Here is a 26,462-nt window from a genome sequence, read left to right as displayed (position 1 = left end):
TGGACTTGAGGTTGTTTTCGTTAGAGAGAAAAAGGTTAAGAGGTGACCTAATAGAGGCATACAAAATGATCAGAGGGTTAGATAGGGTGGACAGCGAGAGCCTTCTCCCGCGGATGGAGGTGGCTAGCACGAGGGGACATAGCCTTAAATTGAGGGGTAATAGATATAGGACAGAGGTCAGAGGTGGGTTTTTTACGCAAAGAGTGGTGAGGCCGTGGAATGCCCTACCTGCAACAGTAGTGAACTTGCCAACATTGAGGGCATTTAAAAGTTTATTGGATAAGCATATGGATGATAAGGGCATAGTGTAGGTTAGATGGTCTTTAGTTTTTTCCATGTCGGTGCAACATTGAGGGCCGAAGGGCCTGTACTGCGCTGTATCGTTCTATGTTCTATGTTCTATGTTTTCAAGGAGACCATCTTCGGGGTCATCCGCCATACCACTTCAGTGCTCTGATAAATTTTTTTAAAATTTGTTCATGGGACATGGACGTTGCTGGCTGTGCCAGCATTCATTGCCTATCCTTAATGGGGTAGGTAAGAGTCATAGACATAGAACAGTACAGCACAGAACAGGCCCTTCGGCCCTCAATGTTGTGCCGAGCCATGATCACCCTACTCAAACCCACGTATCCACCCTATACCTGTAACCCAACAACCTTACTTTTATTAGGACACTACGGGCAATTTAGCATGGCCAATCCACCTAACCTGCACATCTTTGGACTGTGGGAGGAAACCGGAGCACCCGGAGGAAACCCACTCTTGCGCAACCACATTGCGCCCAGGTAAGGGCGGCAGATTTCTCCTTCCCTCAAGGGCATTAGTGAACAAGTGCGTTTCTACAACAATCGACCTGGTTTCATGGTCATCATTCGGCTTTTAATTCCAGATTTTTATTGAATTCAATTTTCATCATCTGCAGTGGACCTGGATTCCCAGAACATTACTCTGGGTCTCTGGTTTGCTAGTCCAGTGACAATACCACTCTTCCACCGCCTCCCATTGATAAATACATTTGAACAATCGCCTGAATCCTTCTGCCGGCTCACCCGTGTTCTTTTCATCCTACTCATTGTAAATAAGTCATTTGCCTTTCCTTTTGCTCATCAGTTTTATTAACAAGATGGCTATGAAGACCCAGGAGGCCCTTGTAGGTGAATAAATGCGTGTTTATTGTAATAATAGAAAATGGCCGCAACACGGCATACAAACAATAAGCCCCGGTCCGGACTACCAGAATGCCGTTCCCTGTTGGGGCTGGCTTTTACATAGCTCGGTAATGAACCCCAGCTGGATGGGTGGGCCTCCGCCCACATGTGGGGTAGCTTGTATTCCATGAGGCCCATAGGGAATCAATTAGGGTATCCCCGTGGGCCTCTCAATGGCATATTCCCAAAGCTCTATTTTAACACTGACAGATATTTGTCTCATTATGATGAGGAAGACATTTAAACAAGCACAGCCCAGACCATGTTGGTGCGATTCTTTGCTTTGCCTTTCTTCTCCCAGTTTCCTGTTGCCATTTCGGTTCCACATTCTGAAGTATGGCATCATTAAACTCTGGGTAGATGAAAAGGCACAGCCCTGGTCTTGTCCAACTGAGCAAATTTATCTTGGAAAACACCACTATGCAGAATCTCAACCTTTAAAATTGAACACCCTTACATCATAGCTGTCAACAATCTTGGAACTTGCCTTTAGACTTCATTCTATTGCATCCTCTCAACCGGAAACAGTAGGATGTATATTCCTTCACCGGTTTACACAAGACCAAATGTTATATTTATCCTTCATTCAACAGTTGTACTTTCTTTTCAAATTGGTTTTACACTGACTCTCATAGGAGGTCCTGTGGCGCAGTGGGTAGCAGCCCTGCCTCATAGCCAGAAGCTCGAATCCCACCTCAGGACTTGATTGTGAATGGCTCATAATGGAGCTAAACTGGTTGAGTATCTACCTGCAAAATCCTTCCAACTCCACCATTGGATGGCAGTAAGAACAGGAGAGACTCCTGGTCAGCCGAGCTTGATGTGGAGTGGCGCCCCCTCAAGCTATAAGTTCCTAACGACAGACCAGCGTCCTGCTCTGGGAATTACTAGCTTTGGAAACAGGCGGAGGTCTGCCCGAGAGCACCACTAGGTGTGGGAAGAGAAACAACAACAAAAGACAACTGACCCTCATGATACCACACAGTTTGTGATTCCTTCCCTCACATCGTGGGATGGCACGGTGGCATAGTGGTTCAATTCCAGCCCTGGGTGACTGTCTGTGGAGTTTGAACATTCTCCCCGTGTCTGCGTGGGTTTCCTCCGGGTGCTCCGGTTTCCTCCCGCAGTCCAGAGATGTGCAGGTTAGGTGGATTGGCCATGCCAAATTGCCCCTTAGTGTCCAAAGATGTGCAGATTAGGTGGGGTTACAGGGGTAGGGCGAGGGTGTGAACCCTAGGTAGGGTGCTTTTCCAGACGATTGGTGCAGATTCGATGGGTTGAATGGCCACCTTCTGCCCAGTTACAGAATCAGTCCTATTCTGAAAAGGCATTGCGATGGGGGAGAGGGGGAGCCCATGTCATGTTAGGGTCCTCCTCATGGTACCAACCCCCTCCATGTGGAATGAACAAGTTCAGATTTGGTGCGTGGTCTCTTTAGGCGTTTTCACATCAGGGTCGGTATCCCGACATCAACAGACTTGATTCATGATCAGCAAATTAAATAAATTGCAGTGTCCTTGTTATTATATTTTTGAAATGGTTTATTAGCAGGTATTCAAGTTTAATTTTTCCATCTCATGTATGGACATATTGAATGTTATAAGTACAACCTTTGCATTTTAATCTTTGGGTTTGTGTTTCTTTTCAGTCCGGAAATATAAAAGAACCAAAGATAATTTATTCTGATCTGCTCGAAATATCAGATCAAGTTTCAGAACCAGAAAGTCCAAAAGTTTATGTGTCAGCTAATTTCACCTGAAACCCCACCTTTTTCGAAATGTATAAATCTGTACCTTGGTTTCTGGGCACTCACTGTGCCAACCGTTGCCATTTGAGATCGAAATTTTTGCAGCCATCAAAATGATTACCTACAAAGTTACAATCAAGACTGGGGAAGATTTGTTTGCAGGAACCGACAATTATGTGTACTGCAAACTGATTGGAGAAAGCGGAGAGAGCAAAAAGACTAGTGTGGAACATTGGTTTATACCTCAACTCGGGCCGGGGGATGTAAGTATATATACAAGTGGAGGTAGCTGCAGAGTATCAGAGATGCGGATTAATTAAGGAAAATCCATCAGGGATTTGTTAAGGCCAAATTGTGTTCAACTAACTTGCTGGAATTTTTTTGAAGAGCCAACAGAGGCGGTTGATGAGAGCAATGCAGTTGATGTGGTGTACATTGACTTTTAAAAACCCAGATGATATAGTGTCGCACGATGGATTTATGAGCAAAGTTATAGCCCATGGAATAAAAGGGACAGTAGCAACGTGGATACGGAATTGGTGAAGTGACAGGAAAGAGAGAGGAATGATTAAGGGATGTTTATCTGTCCGGAATTACCCAAGGGTCAATGTTGGAACCATTACCCTTCCTGATATATATAATTACCGGATCCTGCATCGGGATGCTCAGGAATGGACATATTCCTAATTTTCCAGATTTTGGGACAAGGATAAAATGTTAGATAGATTTAGACCGGGATTCTTCATTGCTGGGCCATCCCATCCCATTACCGCTGCTAGCGAGAAGGGAGAATTTTGCGCCCAGCCAAATCTCCCATTCACTGCAATGGGAGCATCCCGTTGCTGTGAATGGATGGAAAATCCCGCTCTTAATCTGTGCAAAGAAAATAGGGATTCCTTTAATGCTGGTGATTCATAGATGAGTAAATTGAGTGTTTTGGCCAATGGGGAGGAAAGGTTTCGTCACCTCGAAAGTGAGTCCAATATCCAAACTGCGGGAGATCAACTCATCGCGATCCAGGTGTGACGGACACCAATGCCTCGCGGGGATTGTAGTTTCCAGAGCAGGACCCGGTTTTGGGGTCCTTGCAGATGTTGGGACATATGATGAGGGACCCCGGTAACTATTTTAATGACCTAGACTTTGGTGTACAAGCACAATGTCAAAATGATCTGAAACGCGGAAACATTGCGAACTTTGAGAAGGATATTAAAAGGACAGAGGCAAGTTTGTGGAATGGGTGGGCTAGAGACAAATGACGTTCATGGCAGAGAAATGTGACATGATTTATTTTGGTTTGAAAATCACAGAGAGACAATAAAAGTTAAAAGGTATAATTCTAAAGGGGGTGCAAGAGTAGAGAGATGATATACATGTGCATAAATTATTTAAGATGGCAGAGCAGGTTGAAAAAATGGTTAATAAAACATACGGTATCCTCGGCTGTATCAGGAGGGGCATAGGATAGAAAAGTAAGGGGGCGGATTCTCTGTCCACCAGACCCGTTTTCTGGCACGGCGCGCACCCGACGTCAGCGGGATCCTCCGTCCCAGAAGCCGGCCAATAGGGTTCCCATTGTGGCCACCCCCACGCCATCGGGAAATCAGCGGCCATGAGTGCGCTGCCAGCGAAGGGGAGGATCCGCCGATGGAGAGTTCCACCCAGGAAGTTTTATTAAACTTTTATCAAACACTGGTTAAGCCTCAAGTGGAGTATTACATCCAAATCTAGGTGCCACACATTATGAAAGATGTGAAGGCATTAGAGAAGATGCAGAAAAGATTCATGAGAATGGTTCCAGGGATAAGGTTGGAGAAACTGGGACTGTTTTCCTTGGAGGAGAGAAGAGAGGAGATTTGATCAAAGTGTTCAATATCATGAGGGGCTCTGGACAGAGTCGATAGGGGAGAAACCGGTCCCATTAGTGGGAGAGTCGGGAATGGTATGGGCACAGATGTAAGGTGATTGGACAAAGAAGTGACGGAGACAAGAGGAGAAACTTTTTCACCCAGCGAAGGGTTAAGATCTGGAAGATGGTGTCTGAGAGCGTGGTGGAGGCAGATTCCATTGAGGTACAAAAGGTGAAGTCACACGGGATCAGAGGTGGGCTGGCAAGGTGGATACAGAACTGGCTAGGTCATAGAAGGCAGAGAGTAGCAATGGAAGGGTGCTTTTCTAATTGGAGGGCTGTGACTAGTGGTGTTCCACAGGGATCAGTGCTGGGACCTTTGCTGTTCGTCGTATATATCAATGATTTGGAGGAAACTGGTCTGATTAATAAGTTTGCAGACGACACAATGGTTGGTGGAATTGCGGATAGCGATGAGGACTGTCAGAGGATACAGCAGGATTTAGATTGTTTGGAGACTTGGATGGAGAGATGGCAGATGGTGTTTAATGTGGACAAATGTGAGGTAATGCATTTTGGAAGGTCAAATACAGGTAGGGAATATACAGTGAATGGTAGAACCTCAAGAGTATTGACAGTCAGAGATATCTATGTGTACAGGTCCACAGGTCACTAAAAGGGGCAACACAGGTGGAGAAGGTAGTCAAGAAGGCATACGGCATGCATGCCTTCATTGGCCGGGGCATTGAGTATACAAATTGGCAAGTCATTTTGCAGCTGTATAGAACCTTAGTTAGGCCACACTTGGAGTATAGTGTTCAATTCTGGTCGCCACACTACCAGAAGGATGTGAAGGCTTTAGAGAGGGTACAGAAGAGATTTACCAGGATGTTGCAATAAATATTAGGTTAAATAGTGTCAGTATTTCGCTTAAATAGATCATTTAGAGCTGCATGACAAAAGGCCCAATAAAATTTTTTATGGTGCCGAATAATAGTGTTGCCAGCAATCATGGTAATTTAATCCCTCGAACCCCTGGAGTGCAGAAGCCATTCGGCCCACTGAATCTGCACCAGTCCTCTGAAAGAGCTCCCTACCTAGGTCTACTCTCCCATCTATAACCCCATAATCCCACCTAAGCTGCACATCCTTGGACACTAAGGAGCAATTTAGCACGGCTAATTCACCCTAACCTGCACATTTTTGGACTGTGGGAGACCGGAACACCCAGAGGAAACCCACACAGACACGGGGAAAACGTACAAACTCCACACAGACAGTCATCTAACACTAGAATCGAACTCGGGTCCCTGTGAGGAAGCAGTGCTAACCACTGTGCTACCCCAGTCAGAGTTAGTGTCCCACTTTGATTCCCTCCTCTCAAATCTGCTCAGTGTTGGAAACTCCAAACCATTGCGAAGCACTTTGGGATGTTTATTCTGTGCCAGTGGTTTTTATATCTTAATCAGCTTGAAGAACTATGTAAATATTTAAACAGATACCAGGGCCGGGATTCTCCCCTACTCGGCGGGGCGGGGGGGTCCCGGCGTGATGGAGTGGCAGTCTCCGCACCTTTCAGGGCCAAGCGCTGTAAATTCTATGGAACTAAATTCTATGAAGCCCTCACCTTGAGGGGCTAGGCCCGCGCCGGAGTGGTTGGCACTCCGCCGGCTGGTGTGGATGGCCTTCGGCCGGGGCCGAAAGGACTTCGCCGGCCAGGGGAGGGAGTCACTTCCGCCTCCGCCATGGTGACGACCATGGCGAAGGCGGAAGGAAAAGAGTGCCCTCGCGGCACAGGCCCGCCCGCCGATCGGTGGGTCCGATCGCGGGCCAGGCCACCGTGGGGGCACCTCCTGGGGCCAGAGCCCCCCCCCCCCCCCCCCCCCCAGGACCCCGGAACCCGTAGGTGGTTTGATCCATGCTGGCGGGAGAGAGTTGACAGCGGCGGGACTGCGGCCCATCGTGGGCCGAAGAATCGCCAGGGGGGGGCCCGCCGATCGGCGCAGCGCAATTCCCGCCCCCACCGAATCTCTGGTGGCGGAGAATTTGTGACACAGCGGGGGCGGGATTGACGCCGGCCCCCGGAGATTCCCCAACCCGGCGGGGGGTCGGAGAATCCCGCCCCAGATCCCGAATTGAACATAAAGTAACATAAAGTAAGAAACGTCATTGTAGAAAACATGTTTACTCTTTAAATATATCGGCATTGGGTAAGTCAACAAATACCGAAATCTGGTGATCCCTGGAATCTCCGGAGATTTCCTCACAGAAGCTGTAGGGTCTCGGGACCTTAATTCCAAGGACCATGATCGATGAACTACTTAATATAAGCACGGCGTTGCTGAAGACTCTCTATAATAATTAGCAAAGCTAAGAAAGTTTGGAAAGGTAGAAAATTGTAAGGCCAGTAACAGGAACCAGAAGAACGTGGTCTGGTGAAATTGGCAGACACATGACTGACAGATTCAATTCAACGCAGACAAATGTGAAGTAATATATTTGGACGATAAAGTGTTGAGTAATGATACACATTTACCAGGCAGGCAATGACCACCCCCAACAAGAAATATTCAATGGCATTACCATTGTGAAAGGTTATAGGGATAAGGTAGGGGAGTGGAGTTGCTTAAAATGCTCTTTAAAAAAAGGGGCAGCACAATGGTTAGCACTGCTGCCTCATCGTGCCAGGGACCCGGGTTCAATTCGGGCCGTGGATGACTGTCTGAGTGGAGTTTGTCACTTTCTCCCCGTGTCTGTGTGGGTTTCCTCCCACAGTCCAAGCATGTGCAGGTTAGGTGGATTGGCCATGCTAAATTGCCCTCAGTGTCGTTCAGTGTCATTCCCCCGTGTTATGGGGATAGGGCGGGGGAGTGGGCCTAGGTAAGGTGCTCATTCAGAGGGTCGGTGCCGACTCAATGGGCCAAATGGCCTCTTCTGCACTGTACAAATTCTATGGTTCTAACCTTCTCTGAGTTATTATCATCCATTGGTTGCCATTAACCAGAAACTTAATAAGACCAGCCATGTAAACACAAGTCTGAGGTTGGGAATTCTGTGGAAAGTAACTCATCTCCTGATCCCCCCAAAGCCTGTCCACTATCTACAAGGCACAAGTCAGGAGTGTGATGGAATACTCTCCACTTGCCCGAATGAGTGCAGCTCCAACAACACTCAAGAATCTCCACACCATCCAGGACAAAGCCTCCGTTAGCACCCTGTCTACCTCCCTTAAACATTCACCCTCTCCACCACCGCGTACCGGTATATTGCCGCAGCGTCTCGAACACCTGGAAGAACAAAGGCGTCATTTACAACCTCAAGGGAGACGAGGTGAGGGGGGGGGGGGGGGGGGGGGGGGGAGGAACTGATGCTCTAATGTGCACCTGGGACAGTCTCATTTAAATATTGTAAGATCGGCATGATAATAACAAACATTTGGGGTGGGATTATCCATTGCGAGTCCGCTCCACTACCGCTGCTAGCGAGGACAGAGAATTTGGCCGCGCTCTTTGAAATGAAATGAAATGAAAATCGCTTATTGTCACAAGTAGGCTTCAAATGAAGTTACTGTGAAAAGCCCCTAGTCGCCACATTACGGCACCTGTTCAGGGAGGCTGGTACGGGGATTGAACCGTGTTGCTGGCCTGCCTTGGTCTGCTTTCAAAGTCTGCAATTTAGCCCTGTGCTAAACCAGCCCCAGTTTGCTGACAGTTTGCTCTGTTCCTGTCACTTGTCAATGGGATTTCCCATTGAAACCACCCCACGGCAGCCAGCGGGACCAGAGAATGGCACTGCCAGCAAAAGCCATAGAATCCCGCCCATGTTGTTCACTTGAAATAGTAACAAACTCAGTCAATGATTTATTCTTTAATTTAATTGATTTATCCTTTAATTTTGGAATAAAGACAATTTACAAGTGGAGTATTGGGCTTGATTCTCCATCCCTCTGCGCCAGATTTCTGTTTCAGCACGCCGGTGGGATGCTCCATTTCGCCGGCTGGTCAATGGGGTTTCCCATTGTGGGGCAGCCCCACGCCATCGGGAAATCGCCGGGCTGCCGGCAAAACGGAGCATCCCGCCGGCAGAGAATCCAGCCCATTGTCAATAGATAGGGGACACTGCTTTTCTTTTCAAACTGAAGCTGACTTTGGGTTGAACTTTATGGCCCCATCACAGAGGTGGTGAGGCTGGAAAACGCAGTGAGCCATTCAAAAGTCCATTGAGCAGCAGGGTAGCATGGTGGTTAGCATAAATGCTTCACAGCCCCAGGGTCCCAGGTTCGCTTCCGGTTTGGGTCACTGTCTGTGTGGAGTCTGCACATCCTCCCCGTGTGTGCATGGGTTTCCTCCGGGTGCTCCGGTTTCCTCCCACAGTCCAAAGATGTGCGGGTTAGGTGGATTGGCCATGATAAATTGCCCGTAGTGTCCTAAAAAGTAAGGTTAAGGGGGGGGTTGTTGGGTTACGGGTATAGGGTGGATACGTGGGTTTGAGTAGGGTGATCATTGCTCGGCACGGCATCGAGGGCCGAAGGGCCTGTTCTGTGTTGTACTGTTCTATGTTCTATGATCTATGACTCCAGCAGGAGCAGAAAAACCCACCAGTGTAAAATGCAATGCTTTATCTCGTTATGGGCCAGGGTTTAGAAAACTCTAAAGCATTTCATAGAGTTCACTTGACCTACAACTGTTTATTGAATGTGGCTGAGATGAGCACGAGAGCCTGCCTTTCAGGTGTTATTCAACAGAGTTCTTCAACCCTTTTAGTCAAAAAGTACAAACTTTATTCTACGAATTTAGTTAATATTTTTATAAACACCCAATGCAAGAATTTTTATCAACTACAAACATAAATACCCCACACAGCTACAGTAACCTATGTATAACCCTTAATGAATTCCCCCTTAACTGTTCCAATTCAATAACAAAATCCAAGTAAAACCAGAAACCTCATTTCAAAGGTGTGGCCAAGCACACGGCTTTCTCACTTATATAAGACTTGTTATTGATAACTCTTGTTCCCCTTTCCAAACAACAGGTTTGAATTCCTTCCAGAAAGCAATCATCTCCTTTATGATATCAAGCAGTCTGGAAACAGCTGTTAAAATGAAGATAGAGAGACACTTCTTTCAATCTGTGCAGTTCAAAACCAGTCCAAACTCAAAGCGAAAGTAAAACCCAGTGCCACAGCCCAGCTCCACCCACACAATGACATAACTGAAGCCATGTGATAAGCAAAAACATTTCTTAAAGGGACACTCACATGACACATAGATAGTCTGTGGCTTATTACAGAGTCCTGCAGCCCATGCCAATACTTACACATCAACACACTTTTACAAGCAAAACAGGCTTTACAGTATATCAGAAAATCCTCTAACATCAGGTGTCCTTTTTATATTTCAAATATTTTCTGGATAGGAAAGTTTAATCTTCGAGGCTTAACGCTGTAATAGGCTGAGCTGATCACCCTCTCTCTCGCTCTCTTTCTTTCTGACATGCTCATAAGCCCCAGGTGTTGTCACCATTTCAGAGCTGGCGAGTTGGGAGCTCCTGCAGCTCAGGAAGCCCAAAAGCTGAAGGACGGTGAGGACTGTTGTGTCTTAGAACATACAGTGCAGAAGGAGGCCATTCGGCCCATTGAGTCTATACCGACCCATTTAAGCCCTCATTGCCACCTTATCCCCGTAACCCAATAACCCCTCCTAACCTTTTGGGTCACAAAGGCAATTTAACGTGGCCAATCCACCTAACCTGCACGTCTTTCGGGACTGTGGGAGGAAACCGGAGCACCCAGAGGAAACCCACGCAGACACGGGGAGAACGTGCAGACTCCGCACAGACAGTGACCCAGCGGGGATTCGAACCTGGGACGCAGGCACTGTGAAGCCACAGTGCTAACCACTGTGCTACCATGCCACCCCATAAAAGGGAGACCCAGAAAGAGCAGGAATGCCTCCCCTGGATTCCTCAAGTTAACCTATTCCTCTCCCCTGTAATCGGAACATCTCCCCCACCCCACGAAAGCTAAGATCAGACCTCCTCCACACCCCCCACCACCACCACCCCATCTGTGTCATTGGACATGCGCTTTGTAAACTGCATTCAAAAAAAAATCTCCAGTCTAATTTGTTTTCCAGGTCAATCAGTATGACATCGACAGTGACGAGGATATTGGGAACATTCTGTTTGTAGAGCTGGAAATATCTCGATTCATGGTGCACGATTACTGGTTCTGCTGCTCTGTGACAGTGGAGAGCCCCTGGGGAGGAAGCTACCATTTCCCCTGCTACATGTGGCTGGCGGACTGTACCATAAAACTCCGTGAAGGAACAGGTGAGAGGGTTAAGGGTTCTTTGAGAATGGTAACGTTGGCCCGCCCCAGTTCTGCGCGGTCTCAGGGCATCCCAAAGCACTTTGCAGCCAGTGAGGTACTTTATGAAGTGTCGTCGCTGTTGTAATTTGGAAAATGCAGCAGCCAATTTGCGCACAGCGAGCTCCCAAAATCGGAGGTGAAAGATTGGGGCAGCAGGGTAGCATGGTGGTTAGCATAAATGCTTCACAGCTCCAGGGTCCCAGGTTCGATTCCCGGCTTGGGTCACTGTCTGCATGTTCTCCCCGTGTCTGCGTGGGTTTCCTCCGGGTGCTCCGGTTTCCTCCCACAGTCCAAAGATGTGCGGGTTAGGTGGGTTGGCCGTGATAAATTGCCCGTAGTGTCCTAATAAAAAAGTAAGGTTAAGGGGGGTTTGTTGGGTTACGGGTATAGGGTGGATACGTGGGTTTGAGTAGGGTGATCATGGCTCGGCACAACATTGAGGGCCGAAGGGCCTGTTCTATGTTCTATGTTCTATGATGCCTTACTGGCTAAAGTTTTCCTGGCAGGTTGGGCAGGTTGTTACAGGAATTTTCCTTGTTCCAATTAATTTTATAGGTTAGACTGGGCCTGTAGTTTATCCAAAATAAAGGTTGGGTCTTACATGTACAAATTGAGTTCAGTGCATCTCCTCAGGTAGAATCTTAAAATCCATAGAAATCTGGTTAAACTTCCGGTTGGCGAGCGGAGCGGTCGCAAAAAAAGGGGCTCCCGCAGGTCAACGAGGTCAGGGCTTTTTTTCAGGGGGTCTCCGCAATGGGAAGGGGAACCGGGCCCTCAGCAGCGGAGCGATCCGGCGGCAGCAGCAGCGGCAACAAAACCACCCCCCACGGCACCAGAGCGCAGGCCAGGATCGGAGCAGCGGCCCGGACCGAAGCGGGGCCGAACCTGCAGAGAGGAGGGAACGGAGGAGCAACCAACAACCCAACCACCCCCAGCGGGAGAGCGCAGGGTGCGACGAGGGGCGGCCCGGACCAAGCAGCGGGGACTGACCACCCCCCCCCCCTCCCCCCCCCCCACCCCAAACCGGCAGTGACCACCACGAGGCAAGAACAAAGAGGCCTCTCTCTCTCTCTCTCTCTCGACCCTGGCCCACCTGAGAAGAGTTTTATAAAAGAGAAAAAATAAAGTGGTAAAGGAAAGAAGGGAGGAGAGAAGAAAAAGGGAAGAAACAACAAAAAAAAATAGGGTGCGGAAAAGGGAGGAAAAGAAAAACAAGGAGAGATGAAAAGAAGAAAGGGAAGGGGGAGCAAAAAAATGCCAGAGGGAGAAGGGGCACCAAAGGCAGACGGGGCAATGGGCGAGCCAGTTCAGGCGAGCGAATCAGCACATGAAGCGGCAGAACGGAAGTATCGCCGCATCAAAAAGAGCTGGGCAGACAGGTGCCCTCTCCCCCGGGGGCCAGGGGGGAGCTGGAACTGGAAGGCAGCCTTCACCGAGGTGCTGAGGGAGCATCAGCAGGTAAACAAGGCAGAGGCGAAGGCAGACGTAGAGGCCGCAGTGCAGGCAGCAGTGGCCAGGGCCCTGACAGAGGTGCAGCAGGCCCTGGCCAGATTTGAGGAGAAATTGGATGCCCAAGGGGAGAAACTGGAGGCCCAGGGGGCGACCATTAAGGAGCTGGAGAAAGCAGCGACTGACATGAGCGACCGGGTCACGGCCCTGGAGAGGGAGGTTACGAGACAGGGTGCAACACAGGGGAGCCTGAAGGGCAGAGTAGACGACCAGGAAAACAGCTCGAGAAGGCAAAATGTCAGGATAGTGGGCCTGCCAAAGGGGAGTGAGGGTAGAAACCCCACGACATACGTGGCTGAGATGCTGGGCAACTTAGTGGGGAGGAAATCCTTTCCCAACCCACCAGAAATGGACAGACCACATCGGTCGCTGCGCCTGAAGCCCAAGGCAGGGACCACCCGAGAGCAGTCATAGCTAAACTAGGTGTTGGAACCAACAATTCTACGGACACGTGCTTGTAGGATTAGAATAGCGGTTTTAATATACTCACAACAGAGCCAGCCGGTTAGCCATTGAACTTTCAGTGAACTGGCCGGCTGACCATGTGGCACTGAGCTTTTATAGCAGCTTCCGGGGAGGAGTCCTTTGAGAGCCAAGGGAAAAGCCCCATACAACTCGAGCATTCCTAGAGCTACTCCCCCTGGAGGACAGGCAGTGCAACTGCACCTACAATACAGACACATGTATATACAGATTACAATCCGGTGTGAATCACATTCACCACACTAGGATAGGGAAACAATCCTGCGCTGGGCCAGGCAAAACAGAACCTGCAAATGGGAAGGACACGCCATTAGAATTTACGAGGACATTGGGGCAGATCTAGCCAGGAGACGGGCAGAGTTCAATAGAGCGAAAGCAGCTCTTCACAGGAGCAATGTGCGTTTCGGTATGCTGTACCCAGCGAAACTCTGGGTCACATACCAAGAAAGAGAATACTTCTTTACAGCCCCCGCTGAGGCAAGCAAGTTTGTCGAGGAACACGGGCTGGAAAACCACCAGCGAGGGTAGAGATGAGGGGGCCCTGGCAAGGGGCAACAACACGCCGACGTGTGGCGGGTGGGGAGGGGTGAGGTAATGCCAGGCCCCCCCGCCCCCGCCACGGCAAGAGCACCCTGAACAAAGAGCAAATCACTGCCCGAGGGACCGCTCCAGGTGGGAGGCCAGGCCCCAGCACGAGGGAACGAGAGTAGCGGAGAAGGGAGAGCAAGCGAGAGGGGTGCAGGGTAGGATGGGGGAAGAGCGGGCAGAAAACCGCAGAGGCCAGGCAGGGAAGAAGCAAGACAGTAACTCCTGAGAGGGGGGCCACCGTTACAGCAGGAAAGCTAGCGCCGGGGGGCACGCAACAAAGCAGGGCCGCAGCGCGCCCCCAACAAGGGGGAAAGGCGCCAGGCATGGGATGGGGGGGACCACCAATCAGAATCGGGAGAGCAAACCGGGACAGGAACAGGGGATAGAGGGGCAAAGGAGGGGTATATGGGAGAGGAGGGAAAAGGGAAAGACCGGGGCAGGGGGAACACAGGGAGCAAGAGACCGGGGAGAGGGGAAGGAGGGACAAACGATGCCAGAAAAGGAACAGGGCTACAAAGTGAAACAACCAAGGGCTCGAAACAAGGAACCGCTGTAAGCACCCACCCAGTACGGTATCTGGGTGAAGGGAGACCCCAGAGTGCAGGGGACTACCCGCGTGGCGGACGCACAGTGGGCAGCCATGGCGGGTGCCCCCAGGACAAAGGGAAACCCCGGAGCGCAGCGACCCGACCACATGGAGAGAGCAGTGACAGCGGCCATCCTGTTTTGGGGTTTGATCTGTGTCTTTGGATCCTGTACATAGTTGAAGTCCCTCCCCCCCACCCCCATGATTAGTCAATGCGTCGCTATGTCCGGGATTTCTGCCATGGTCTTTTGGATGAAGCTCGTGTCGTCCCAGTTGGGCGCGTACACGTTAACTAGTACCACCGGTGCCCCATCCAGGGCCCCGCTGACCATGACGTACCGTCCCCCTGGGTCTGTAACCGGCCCCCTAACAAAGGGAAATCCCGGAGGGCAGGGGCGCGTCCACCAGATAAGTATGGTTAATCCCACAGGAGCGAGGGGGCAGAAGCCCCCCCCATCAGGATAGTCACCTGGAACGTAAGAGTATTCAACGGCACAATGAAGAGATCCAGAGTCCTCACCCACCTCAGAAATATGATGTCCGACATAGTCGTCCTCCAAGAGACACACCTGAGGGAGCAGGACCAACTGCGGGTAAGAAAGGGCTGGGTGGGACAAACCTACCATTCCTGCTATGGGACAAGGACCAGGGGGGTGGCGATACTGATCGGCAAGAGGACAATGTTTAGGGCGACAAAGACGGTTACAGACCCGGGGGGACGGTACGTCATGGTCAGCGGGGCCCTGGATGGGGCACCGGTGGTACTAGTTAACGTGTACGCGCCCAACTGGGACGACACGAGCTTCATCCAAAAGACCATGGCAGAAATCCCAGACATAGCGACGCATCGACTAATCATGGGGGGGGACTTCAACTGTGTACAGGACCCAAAGACACAGATCAAACCCCAAAACGGGGAAAACCTCAAGCATGGCAAGGGAACTCAGTCACTTTATGGAGCAGATGGGAGCTGTGGACCCCTGGAGGTTCGCCCACCCGGGGGAGAAAGAATTCTCCTTCTTCTCCCCAGTACACAACGTATACACCAGAATTGACTTCTTTGTGGTGGGGAAAACGGTGCTTCCAGGGATAGACAAAGTGGAATACTCCGCAATTGTGATATCAGACCATGCTCCACATTACATGGACATGCGGCTAGAGACGGGCAGGGCCCAACGCCCCACATGGAGGTTGGACGGTGCCTTACCAGCTGACAAGGCCTTCAGCGAAAGGATAGCGCGGGCCATAGCAGAGTACACGGAGAAAAACCGGAACGGGGAGGTCTCACCCTCCACGTTCTGGGAAGCGCTAAAGGCCGTACTAAGAGGGGAAATCATCGCTTTCAAAGCGCAAAGAGATAGGGAGGAAAGGGTAGCTGGGCAGCAGCTGGTCGACTCCATACTGGAGGTAGACCGTAAATACTCCGAGGCCCCGACCGTCGAGCTCCTGGCGGAGAGGAAAGAACTACAAAGGAACTTTGACCTGCTCTCCACCAGGAAAGCAGTGCACCAACTCCGCCAGGCACGCGGGGCCCTGTACGAACACGGAGACAAAGCCAGCCGCCTGTTGGCACACCAGCTGAGGAAGCAGGCAGCCACCAGAGAAATTGGGCAAATCAGGGGTACCGGAGGCACGTTGGAAACAGAACCAGAGAGGATTAATGAAACCTTCAAGGCCTTCTACCAAGAGCTGTACACCTCAGAGCCCCCAACGGGGAAGGCTGGGATGAACCGGTTCCTTGATGGACTGGACATACCAGTCGTGGGAGAGGGCAGAAAACGGGACCTGGAAGCACCACTAGCACGGAGAGATCATGGACAGCATTAGCTCCATGCAGACGGGGAAGGCGCCGGGACCGGACGGATTCCCGGCGGACTTCTACAACAAATTTGCGACAGCGCTGGCCCCGCACCTGCGGGAGATGTTCACAGACTCGCTAGCTAGGGGCACACTGCCACCCACGTTAGCACAGGCCTCAATCTCGCTGATACCTAAGAAAGACAAAGACCCAACGGAATGTGGGTCATACAGACCCATCTCACTGCTGAACGCAGATGCCAAAATACTGGCCACAATCCTAGCCAAAAGGCTAGAAGACTGTGTACCTGAGGTGGTCACAGAGGACCAGATGGGCTTCGTCAAAGGTAGACAGCTCACCTCGAACATTAGACGCCTGCTGAATGTGACAATGACCCCGTCCGGGGAGAGAACACAAGAGGTGATCGTCTCCCTGGACTAAAGGGGCTGCCGTTCAAACAAGCCCGACACAAATTCCGCTACCTGGGGATCCAAATAGCCCATGACTGGAAAGGGATCCACAAATGGAACCTCACAAGTCTGATGGAGGAAGTAAAAAAGGACCTGCAAAGATGGAACACACTCCCACTCTCCCTCGCAGGAATAGTCCAGACGATCAAAATGAACGTACTGCCCAGGTTCCTCTTCCTGTTTAGATCCATTCTGATCTACATCCCCAAGGCCTTTTTCAAAGCGCTGGACAAACTTATGATGGCGTTCGTATGGGGGCGTTCGTATGGGGGGGGGGGGGGGTAAAAATGCTAGGATCCCAAAGAAGGTCCTACAAAAAACAAAATCCAGGGGGGGGGCTAGCCCTCCCGAACCTACAATTCTACCACTGGGCGGCAACAGCCGAGCGAGTAAGGGGATGGATCCAGGAGCCAGAAGCCGAGTGTGTGCGTGCGGAGGAGGCCTCCTGCGTGGGGACCTCCCTCCGGGCTCTCGCCACGGCAGAACTCCCATCCCCACCCAAAAAACACTCCAGCAGCTCGGTGGTGACAGCCACCCTCCAATTCTGGAACCAACTGTGGCGGCAATTTGGCCTGACCAAAATGTCGGACTAAGCTCCCATCTGCAACAACCATAGGTTCACACCAGCACTGACTGACGCCAACTTCAAAAGGTGGAGGCAGGACGGGGGGACACTGACAGTCAGGGACCTATACACGGACGGCAGGATCGCAAGACTGGACGAACTGACAGAGAAATTTCAACTAGCCAGGGGGAAGGAGCTAAGGTATCTGCAGCTCCAAAACTTCTTACAAAAGGAGACAAGGATGTACCCACAACCACCATGACAGACACTACTGGAAGACCTACTGGACGCAAGCATACTAGACAAAGGAAACTAGTGACATGTATGACCGACTGATAGAAAGGGCCGACACCGTACTGGACGCAACAAGAAAGAAATGGGAGGATGACCTGGGGATTGAGATAGGGTGGGGACTCTGGAGCGAAGCACTGCATAGGGTCAACTCCACCGCCACGTGCGCAAGGCTCAGCCTGACGCAGCTAAAAGTGGTACATAGAGCCCACTTAACAAGAACATGTATGAGTAGGTTCTTCCCGGAGGTGGAGGACAGATGTGAACGGTGCCAAAGAGGCCCGGCCAATCACGCCCACATGTTCTGGTCTTGCCCCAGACTTGTGGAGTACTGGACAGCCTTCTTCGAGGCTATGTCCAAAGTGGTGGGGGTGAGGGTGGAGCCATGCCCGAAAGTGGCGGTCTTCGGGGTCTCTGCCCAGCCAGATCTATTCCTGGGGAGGAGGGCGGACGCCCTTGCCTTTGCCTCCCTGATCGCCCGCCGTAGAATCCTGTTTGGCTGGAGGTCAGCAGCACCGCCCAGAGCTGCAGACTCTCGGAATCTCTCCAAATGGAGAAAATCAAATTCGCCATCCGAGGGTCAGACGACGGCTTCCACAGAATGTGGGAGCCATTCATGCAATTGTTCCGGGACCTGTTTGTGGCCAACGAGCAAGAGGCAGAATAGCCAGGTAGCCAAGAATCAGGGGAAAGTAGCCAAGAATCAGGGGAAAGTAGTCAAGGCATGAAAGGGAGAGATAGACCGGGAGGGAGGGAGGGGGGGAGAAAGGTGAACCACGGGGGGGGTGGGGGGGGGAGAGACAGCTAAACCTGAGGAAAGAAAGGCGAACCGTGGGGTGGGGGGGGGGGGGGGTGAACAAGAGAGGAGAACCAGCGGGGTGGGGGGGGGGGGGGGGGGGGGGGGGGGGGGGGGGGGGGGGGGGGCAGGGAAATGGGAGCCGGAAGGAAGGCACGGGATACCAAAACGTGCATGACATCTCCAGGAGCGGGGAACGAGGAAAGTAGAGACGGAGGACGGGAGGAGCAGCAGAAGCTGAGGCGAGCGTGAGACGGCAGCGAGATCTGTCCGGGAGAAGCAGGCGACAACAACACGAAACACAGCCAAGTATCGCACACTGTAATTATCTCCCCGGCACCCAAATGTATATTTGTCCCCCCCAATCCCCCCCGTAAACAGTCGCCTACTTACGTGGTGTAAATAATTTTTGCCAGGTGTACAGAGATGCCGCTGTCGAGCTGGCGCACAACACCCTACCAGTTAGTCTATTTCATTTTTTATTGTATATTTTTTTTTACTATGTACTATTTTCTTCTCTTTGATATGTTTGGGTGTGCCCTTCTCTTCTATATATGTGTATATATATGTATATATATATATATATGTTTCTTATCCTCTGTACATAACGGTAATTATAACTTGTTCAAAAACCCAATAAAAAAACATTTATAAACAAATCCATAGAATTCCTACAGTGCAGAGGAGGCCTTTAGGCCCTCCAACCCTCTGAAAGAGCACCCTAACTAGGCCCACTCCCCCGCCCTATCCCTGTAACCCCTTAACCCCACCCCACCTGCACATCTTTGGACACTAAGGCGCAATTTCAGCACCAAAGGTACATTTAGTGAGTGAAGTTTCATTTTTTGACTATCTCACAAAATCAGTTCTATGAATCAATGAATAGTATCAGCCTGCATTAACTCTCAGTGTTTAATGCTGGTGTACCAAATTCACACCTCTTCATTAGATTTCAGTGTGCAATTTCACCCTGAGTGTCCTTTATTCCATTAACAACGACATCATCAGACTAGAGGCGCGATCTAATGGCCTTATCGCGCCCGACTCAGTGACACAACGAGGCCATTAAATCTCACAAGATTTGCGGCGCTCGGAACGCCTGACAAGAATTCGCAATCTGGATCTCGCCCTCACTGGGCAAGATCCAGATTAACATATTTCAGAGAGACATTGGGGTAATTTAAATATGTCGGTGCCCGATTCTCCCGAGGACCATGAACGAATGCCCACCTGGGAGACGTCATCAGGGGTCACCGGGGCGGGTCTCCCAGGCCATTGGAGACCCCCAGGTGGTCAGGCTCTGGGCTGGGTGGTACCCTGGCACTCCTGCTGGCACCCAGACATATTGGCATTGCCAGCTAGGCAGCCCAGTAATGCCATCCTGGCATTGCCAGGTTGCCCTTGTCAGCGATTGGGCCCAGGGGTGCCCTGTCCTTAAGAGGTGGATTGGGGGGGGGGTGTGCTCAAGGACTCCTAAGAGGTAAGTTGGGGCAGTGGAGAGGGGGTTCCAGAGACCGCAGTGGAGGAGCAGAGAGGGATTGAAAGATTGGGCGGCCTTTAAAAGTGACGTCCCAGTCAGCTGGTCACCTTTCTGCGCTGACGAGCTGAGCAGGAAATGAGGCAAGTGCATCCTTAGCAAGATGTCCCCGACCGAGACCAGAAACCGGTTTGATAGTGGGGCCATTCTCGGCTCTGTTTTTTGCACGCTAAATCGTGCCCTAGATTACAGTTTGTAACTCAATATCAGGAATTCTGTTATTTCACAAATATAAAGCTCCAAGGCACTGGATCAGATGTCATTCACCCTTAGAAATCTCATTCTGTATTTAACATGTGAATGTTCCTTTGCAGCTAAGAAATTTTGTGATGACCAGTTGCCTATACTTAAGTACTATCGCGAGCATGAACTGCAGGAGAGACAGCGGCTCTACAGGTAACTCCCCAGATACTTCAGTTGGAATCACACAGTTTCTGTCGAAAGGACAGCTGGTGAATATTCCACCTGATAATGCGATAAATTGCAAATGTCCAAAGGTATTTACACAGATAGCAAACTTCTAAAAATGGGGAAAGTGCCACATACAGTCAGACCTAGTATACAAACAAACATACAAACGTGCACATAAGGAGCAGGAGTAGGCCATTTAGCCCCTCGAACCTTCTCTGCCATTCAATAAAGATCACGGCTGATCTATTTGTGGCCGCAACTATACTTTCTTGCCTGCCCCAATAACCTTTGACTCTCTTGTCACTCAAGAAACCATCTCACTCTGTTTCAAAATATTTATTGACCCTCCACCGCTATCAGGAAAAGAGAGGTCAAGAGACTTGTGACCCTCTAATTTATTCTTCCCTTCCAGATAATCATATTTAACTTACCCATTAGGCTCGTTTAAATATGCACAGCCTATTTCCGACCGCATTCACCCAACAGCTGGGTATCACCAGCCGCACCGGCAAGTCCTCAACCAGGCGCCAATTAGTACTGGTCTCCACAAACGAAGACAAGTCACAATGGCCACTTGGGGGTCTTGGAGCTATTGGAGCCCCCTGAGTGGTCGGGGACAGGGCAGAGCAGTACCCTTGCAGTGCCAATGGGCACCCTTGCAATGTCAATCTGGCATTGTCAGGATTCCTGGTTGGCACTGCCTGTGTGTCAGGCTGGCGGAGTCAGGGTGCCCAGTGCCGGTTTGGCACTGCAAAGGGTTGGGACCTGAGGGGTGTGACCATGTCTATGAAAGGTGGGATAAGAGGGATCTAAAGGGTGGGGTAGTGAAGGGGGTATGAGGAGCCTGATAAAGATTAGGGTGTGAGGGGGGGTTCTGAAAGGGGAGCCTGAAAAGGAGTGCGATGATTGTCTTCACCTGGGGGGAGGGGATAATGCCATATCTGTGGGGGGGGGGGGGGTGGCATTGCCCATGGCTGGGGGCTATGGGGTACCCTCAAGCTCACTTAAGATAAATGTTATGCTAGACACTGACAATTCCCCTGTTATTATTTAAATAGTGTCATTATGATTTTACCTGATTTGTTCACTCGTTTCACCAATTCAAAGTTGGTATCAATCTTGATTCAAAATGAAGAAATAGTGTTGATACAACCATCAATTCACTCAAAGACTAGAGTAGAGGTTTTAATCAGCTTAGAATCAACCACCATCCGGAACGATACGCATCGAGTTGCGTGAACCGGTTAATGGTTCGCTGTAATCAACCACCATCCGGAACTTTTCCCCGGTCTTGACGACCACCACCTGAGCTCTCCAGGGGCTATTGCTGGCCTCGGTGACACCCTCCCGCAAGAGACGCTGGATCTCGAACCTACTGAACGTCCTGTCCTGCATGCTATACCGCCTGCTTCTGGTGGCGACTGGCAGTCGGCGGTGAGGTTTGCGAAGAGAGGGGGAGGGTCGACTTTTAGGGTCGCGAGGCTGCATATGGTGAGTGGGGGCAGGGCCCCCCCGAACTTCAGGGTTAGGCTCCTGAGGTTACATTGGAAGTCGAGTCCCAATAGGAGAGGAGTGCAGAGGTCTGGGAGCACATATAATTTAAAGTTAGCGTACTCAGTGCCCTGTATTGCTAGGGTTGCAGTAGTGCACCCTTGGATTTGCACCAAGTGCTACCCAGAGGCGAGGGAGATGGTTTGTTGCGCCGGAAAAATTGGGAGCGAGCAGCGTCTTACCATGTCCGGGTGAATGAAGCTCTCTGTGCTCCCGGAGTCGAAGAGACAAGGCGTCTCGTGCCCGTTAACCCAGACGGCCGTCATGGAGCTCCGGAGGTGCTTGGGTCGCGGCTGGTCCAGGGTGACCGCGCTGAGCTGCGGGTAGCCGGCGGTATGGTCGGAGGTGCTGGGGCGGCCCCGCCATGAGTGTCCATATTGATCATACGCGTCGAGCGGCGTATCAGATGGCGGCCAAGATGGTTGGTCGAGCGTGGCAGGCGGTGAGGAAGACGGCGTCCAAGATGGCGGCCCCCATGGATCGCACGTGGCCAGCCGCGTGGGGGAGGATGGCCAAGATGGCGGCCCCTGTGCATCGCACGTGCTGTGAGGGCTGGAAGATGGACCCCCCCACTGATAGCATGAGGCTGATGACGTGTCTGCAGGGGGCGGAGTCGGCAGACACGCTGCCACACTGTGGGGTCGGCGGGCCTGTGAGTCTGAGGATCGGACTTGTGAGTTCGAATTCTTAGACCTGGCCAGGCAGACTTTGGCAAAATGTCCTTTTCTCCCGCAGCTGCTGCAGTTCGCGTTGCGGGCCGGGCAGTGCTGTCGGGGGTGTTGAGACTGGCCACATAAATAGCAGGGTAGCCCCCCATGATGGGTGTAGGGGTAGCCTTTGGTCGGGGCCCCACAAAGGGGGTCGCCTGGTCAGCCGGGAATGCAGTAAGGCTCTGAAACGCAACCTGCAGAGAGGTGGCTAACATTACCGTGTCGTCCAGGTCCTGGGCCCCCTTTTCGAGCAGGCGCTGTCTCACATAATACGACCAGACTCCCGCCACGTAGACGTCTCGGACGGCAAGTTCCATGTGCTGAGTGGCCGTAAAGGCCTGGTAATTACAGTTGCGTGCGAGGGCTTTGAGGTCGCGTAGGTAGTCATCTAGTGACTCCCCGGGGCGCTGACGGCGCGTGGTGAAGATGTGTCGCGCGTAGACCTCGTTCACGGGCCATACGTAGAGGCGTTCGAGCATCACAAGGGTGTCTGCGTAGGAGGAGGCCTCGTCGAGCTGAACAGAAATGCGATCGCTCACCCGTGCGTGGAGGAGGCTCAGCTTCTGTTCATCGGTGATGGAAGGCGTGGAAGAGGCAGGGAGATAGGCCTTGAAGCATCGAAGCCAGTCCGAAAAAATGTCTTTCGCCTCCGCAGCCTGCGGATCGAGTTCCAGTCGATCAGGTTTGAGGGCTGATTCCATAGTTGTGTTTAAGCTGATTAAATGGATGCGACCATCAATTCACGCAAAGACATGAGTAGAAGTAAACTGAGGTTTTAATCAGCTTAGAACAGTGCCTGCTTGCGACCGGTACAATACTGTGGACCGCCTACAGGTCAACTGCTCTTTATATTTCCTTTCAAGAGGAGGAGCCATGGGCAGAGCCCGTACATGCCTCAACATATCCCCCTGTGGGTGAAGCCACACAATGGCCCATAGGTGGAGCCCACAAGGTCAACGAAATAACACAGCTGTGACACAATGGCAGAACATGATACTACTGTAATACACTGGTGAATTACTAGTGCAATACATTCACAAGTGTGTCACAGCTGAAATCCAAAAGCCAGTGCCCATAGGTTAGTTTGACTCTTCAGTACAGTGTTGAGGGATTATTGTACAGTTAGACATGCTGGTGGACAAATTTGTTTGTGAAGCACATTTATTTACCTCAGACCGGACAGAGCTGTGGTCCGCATGATGCTTGTCAGTGATATTGTTTAAGGAACTCATGCTGCCTGCCCCTGGGGCATCTGCCTAGTCTGCAAAGCACCCCATAAGCAGTGCTATCCCAAAAATGTCTTCTTCCACTCAAATGAAAGGTTGCCTTAGTCCCCGAGGAACAAAGGCTGATTGGTGGTGATTTAAACTGAGGGTCACCACACCTCAAGTGAGTGACAAGTTTGGGAAGGTTGGGCCTTCATGGTAATCTCAGCTGGTACGGGAATTGAACCCGCATTGTTAGCGTTGCTCCGCTTCACAAACCAGCTGTCCAGCCAACGTAGACAGGGTAAGTGAGTGGGTAACAAAATGGCAGATGGAGAATATTGTGGAGAAGTATGAGGCTGTAGAATCAAAAAACGGAATGGCGCGATTCTCCGCACCCGCGTAAAATCGCTTCACGGCCGACTTTTGCGACGGCCCGACACGGCCCCGTTCCCGACGTATTCACGTCCGGGAAATGGGCAAGGAACGGGGCCGCGTCAATCACGTGCGCGATGACGCCGTAACGCGACGACGACACGAACACACCCACATGAGGCCGCCCAACGCCGTAAAAAGGCGCGGGCGAGCACAGAAACTGTAGGCCAGGATGTCGGAGCAAAGGAGAGCAGCCCCGCGATTCTTGGAGGCTGACGTGGAGATGCTGCTCGAATCAATCGAGCAGAGGAGGGGCATCATCTGCCCGCGTAGAGGTGGCGATCACCCTGCCAGCGCGGTGCGCCAGGCCTGGCGTGAGGTGGCTGCTGCCGTCAGTGCTGTGGGGCAGACCCCTCGCTCTGCAGAGCAATGTCGGAAGAAGATGCACGACCTCACCAGGGCTGCCAGGGTAAGTGCCAAGAGGGTGCCCCCGGGTGACAACCATCCCTCCCCCCCTTTACTTAATCACCCACCTCCCCCCCTGGCACGGGGGGTGGAGGGGAACTGGGGCAGAGTGAGTTGAGGGTGGTTCACAAAGCTGTCACAGACCCAGCGCTCTGGCCCCCATGGAGAGATGCAATCGTCTTATTACAACTTGATCCCCAAACTGTGCCAGTATCTGGACGGACTGCTGATACCTGCCGTATTGTAATGATCTACCTATGCCCCCTCCCCCAACAGGACAAGACCGCTCACAACACACGTGAGCAGAACAAGACTGGAGGGGGTTTGCCCATCCTGCACCCCCTCACCACGTTTGAGCAGAGGGCACTGGGCCTTGTTGGGGGATCTGCCACCCGGGAGATCACGCAATGCGAGGTTGGCGGAGCTGCAACAAGTGAGACAACCCTGCATGACAAACACCCCCCTCCCCCATCCTCTGTCCCTTCACACACCCTGCCCACTTGGACACCTCCCCCATCCTCTGTCCCTTCACACACCCTGTCCACTTGGACACCTCCCCCATCCTCTGTCCCTTCACACACCCTGTCCACTTGGACACCTCCCCCATCCTCTGTCCCTTCAAACACCCTGTCCACTTGGACACCTCCCCCATCCTCTGTCCCTTCACACACCCTGTCCACTTGGACACCTCCCCCATCCTCTGTCCCTTCACACACCCTGTTCACTTGGACACCTCCCCCATCCTCTGTCCCTTCACACACCCTGTTCACTTGGACACCTCCCCCATCCTCTGTCCCTTCACACAATCGATTGCCCTCTGCACCATCGGTATCCCGGCCACGCTGGCAAATCCACGAGCTTGTGAGTCTTGACTTGCTTGGTCCTCGGGAAAGGTGATGTAGCGGTCCGCGATGGCATAGAGGGTGTCGGTCACATCCCGGATGCACCTGTGCACCGATGACTGGGAGATCCCGGAGAGGTCCCCGCTCGGAGACTGGAAGGAGCCGGTAGCATAGAAGTTAAGAGCGACCGTCACTTTGATGGCAACCGGGATCGCGTGTCCTCCCCCCGTTCCACGTGGGGTGAGGTGCGCCACGAGGTGACAGATATGTATCACCGTCCGCCTACGCAGCCGGAGTCTCCTCCTGCAGGTGATGTCCGTCGTTGTTAGGAAAGAGACCTGGACACGGTTAACCCTCGGCCTTGGTCGTTGCCTCTGGTGCCGTGGCTGCACCCTCACTCTCTCCTCCTCCCCCTCCCCCTCCCCCCATGCTGCTCGACGACTGGCAACTCCTCGGCCCTTCCCTCTGCTGCTGCAGCTGGCCCTGCATCCACTGCGGGTTGTGGCTGTGGATGCTGCTCCATCTCCAAATGCAGTGCAGCGGCCCCAACCACTGCGCAGAACATAGCCGTTCTGTTCGCAGACATTGTACTAACCTACAGAAGGGTGGTGGGGGGCAGAGAAACGGGACATGTTAGACGGAGGTTAGTCGACAACTCGGCAGCCGCCTGCCACGGGATACCTGTGAGTCTCGGTGGCCTGGTCGCGCTGCTGACACGCGGGCAGCCTAACCCCTGGTCACTTTCTGCATCCAACGGGCAGTTAACTACGTCCTCCTCACCGGTGCGTCAGTGGCCTGTCGCCGTAAGCCACAGGGGAACCAGCGGCCGTGTCCTCGTGACCGGCACGCCATGGCATGGTGGCAGACATTTTGTAACCGGGGTTGGACGAGTCACTCGCTCACTCTCTCCCTACCCCCCCCCCCCACTCCCACCACCCCCATCTCCCCCACTCCCCCCTCAGTCTTCCCCACTCCCTCCTCAGTCTCCCCCACTCCCCCCTCAGTCTCCCCCACTCCCTCCTCAGTCTCCCCCACTCCCCCCTCAGTCTCCCCCACTCCCCTCTCCATCTCCCCCACTCCCCCCTCAGTCTCCCCCACTCC

The 26,462-nt window shown here is 52.0% G+C and overlaps 1 protein-coding gene across 1 annotated transcript in view; it reads left to right on the top strand.

Annotated features, from left to right (window-relative positions):
* Positions 1-3,071: 3,071 nt before the first annotated feature.
* LOC119958292 (polyunsaturated fatty acid 5-lipoxygenase-like) overlaps positions 3,072-26,462 on the top strand; it is an 81,334-nt gene continuing 57,943 nt past the window's right edge. The window contains exons 1-3 of the mRNA XM_038786725.1: positions 3,072-3,221; positions 10,944-11,139; positions 20,117-20,198. Coding sequence (XP_038642653.1) covers positions 3,072-3,221; positions 10,944-11,139; positions 20,117-20,198 — 428 coding nt within the window. The remainder of the gene's footprint in view (positions 3,222-10,943; positions 11,140-20,116; positions 20,199-26,462) is intronic.

This window comes from Scyliorhinus canicula, chromosome 29 (genome assembly GCF_902713615.1).
Source record: "Scyliorhinus canicula chromosome 29, sScyCan1.1, whole genome shotgun sequence".
Taxonomy (NCBI): domain Eukaryota; kingdom Metazoa; phylum Chordata; class Chondrichthyes; order Carcharhiniformes; family Scyliorhinidae; genus Scyliorhinus; species Scyliorhinus canicula.
This window is presented reverse-complemented; position numbering and strand designations above follow the sequence as displayed.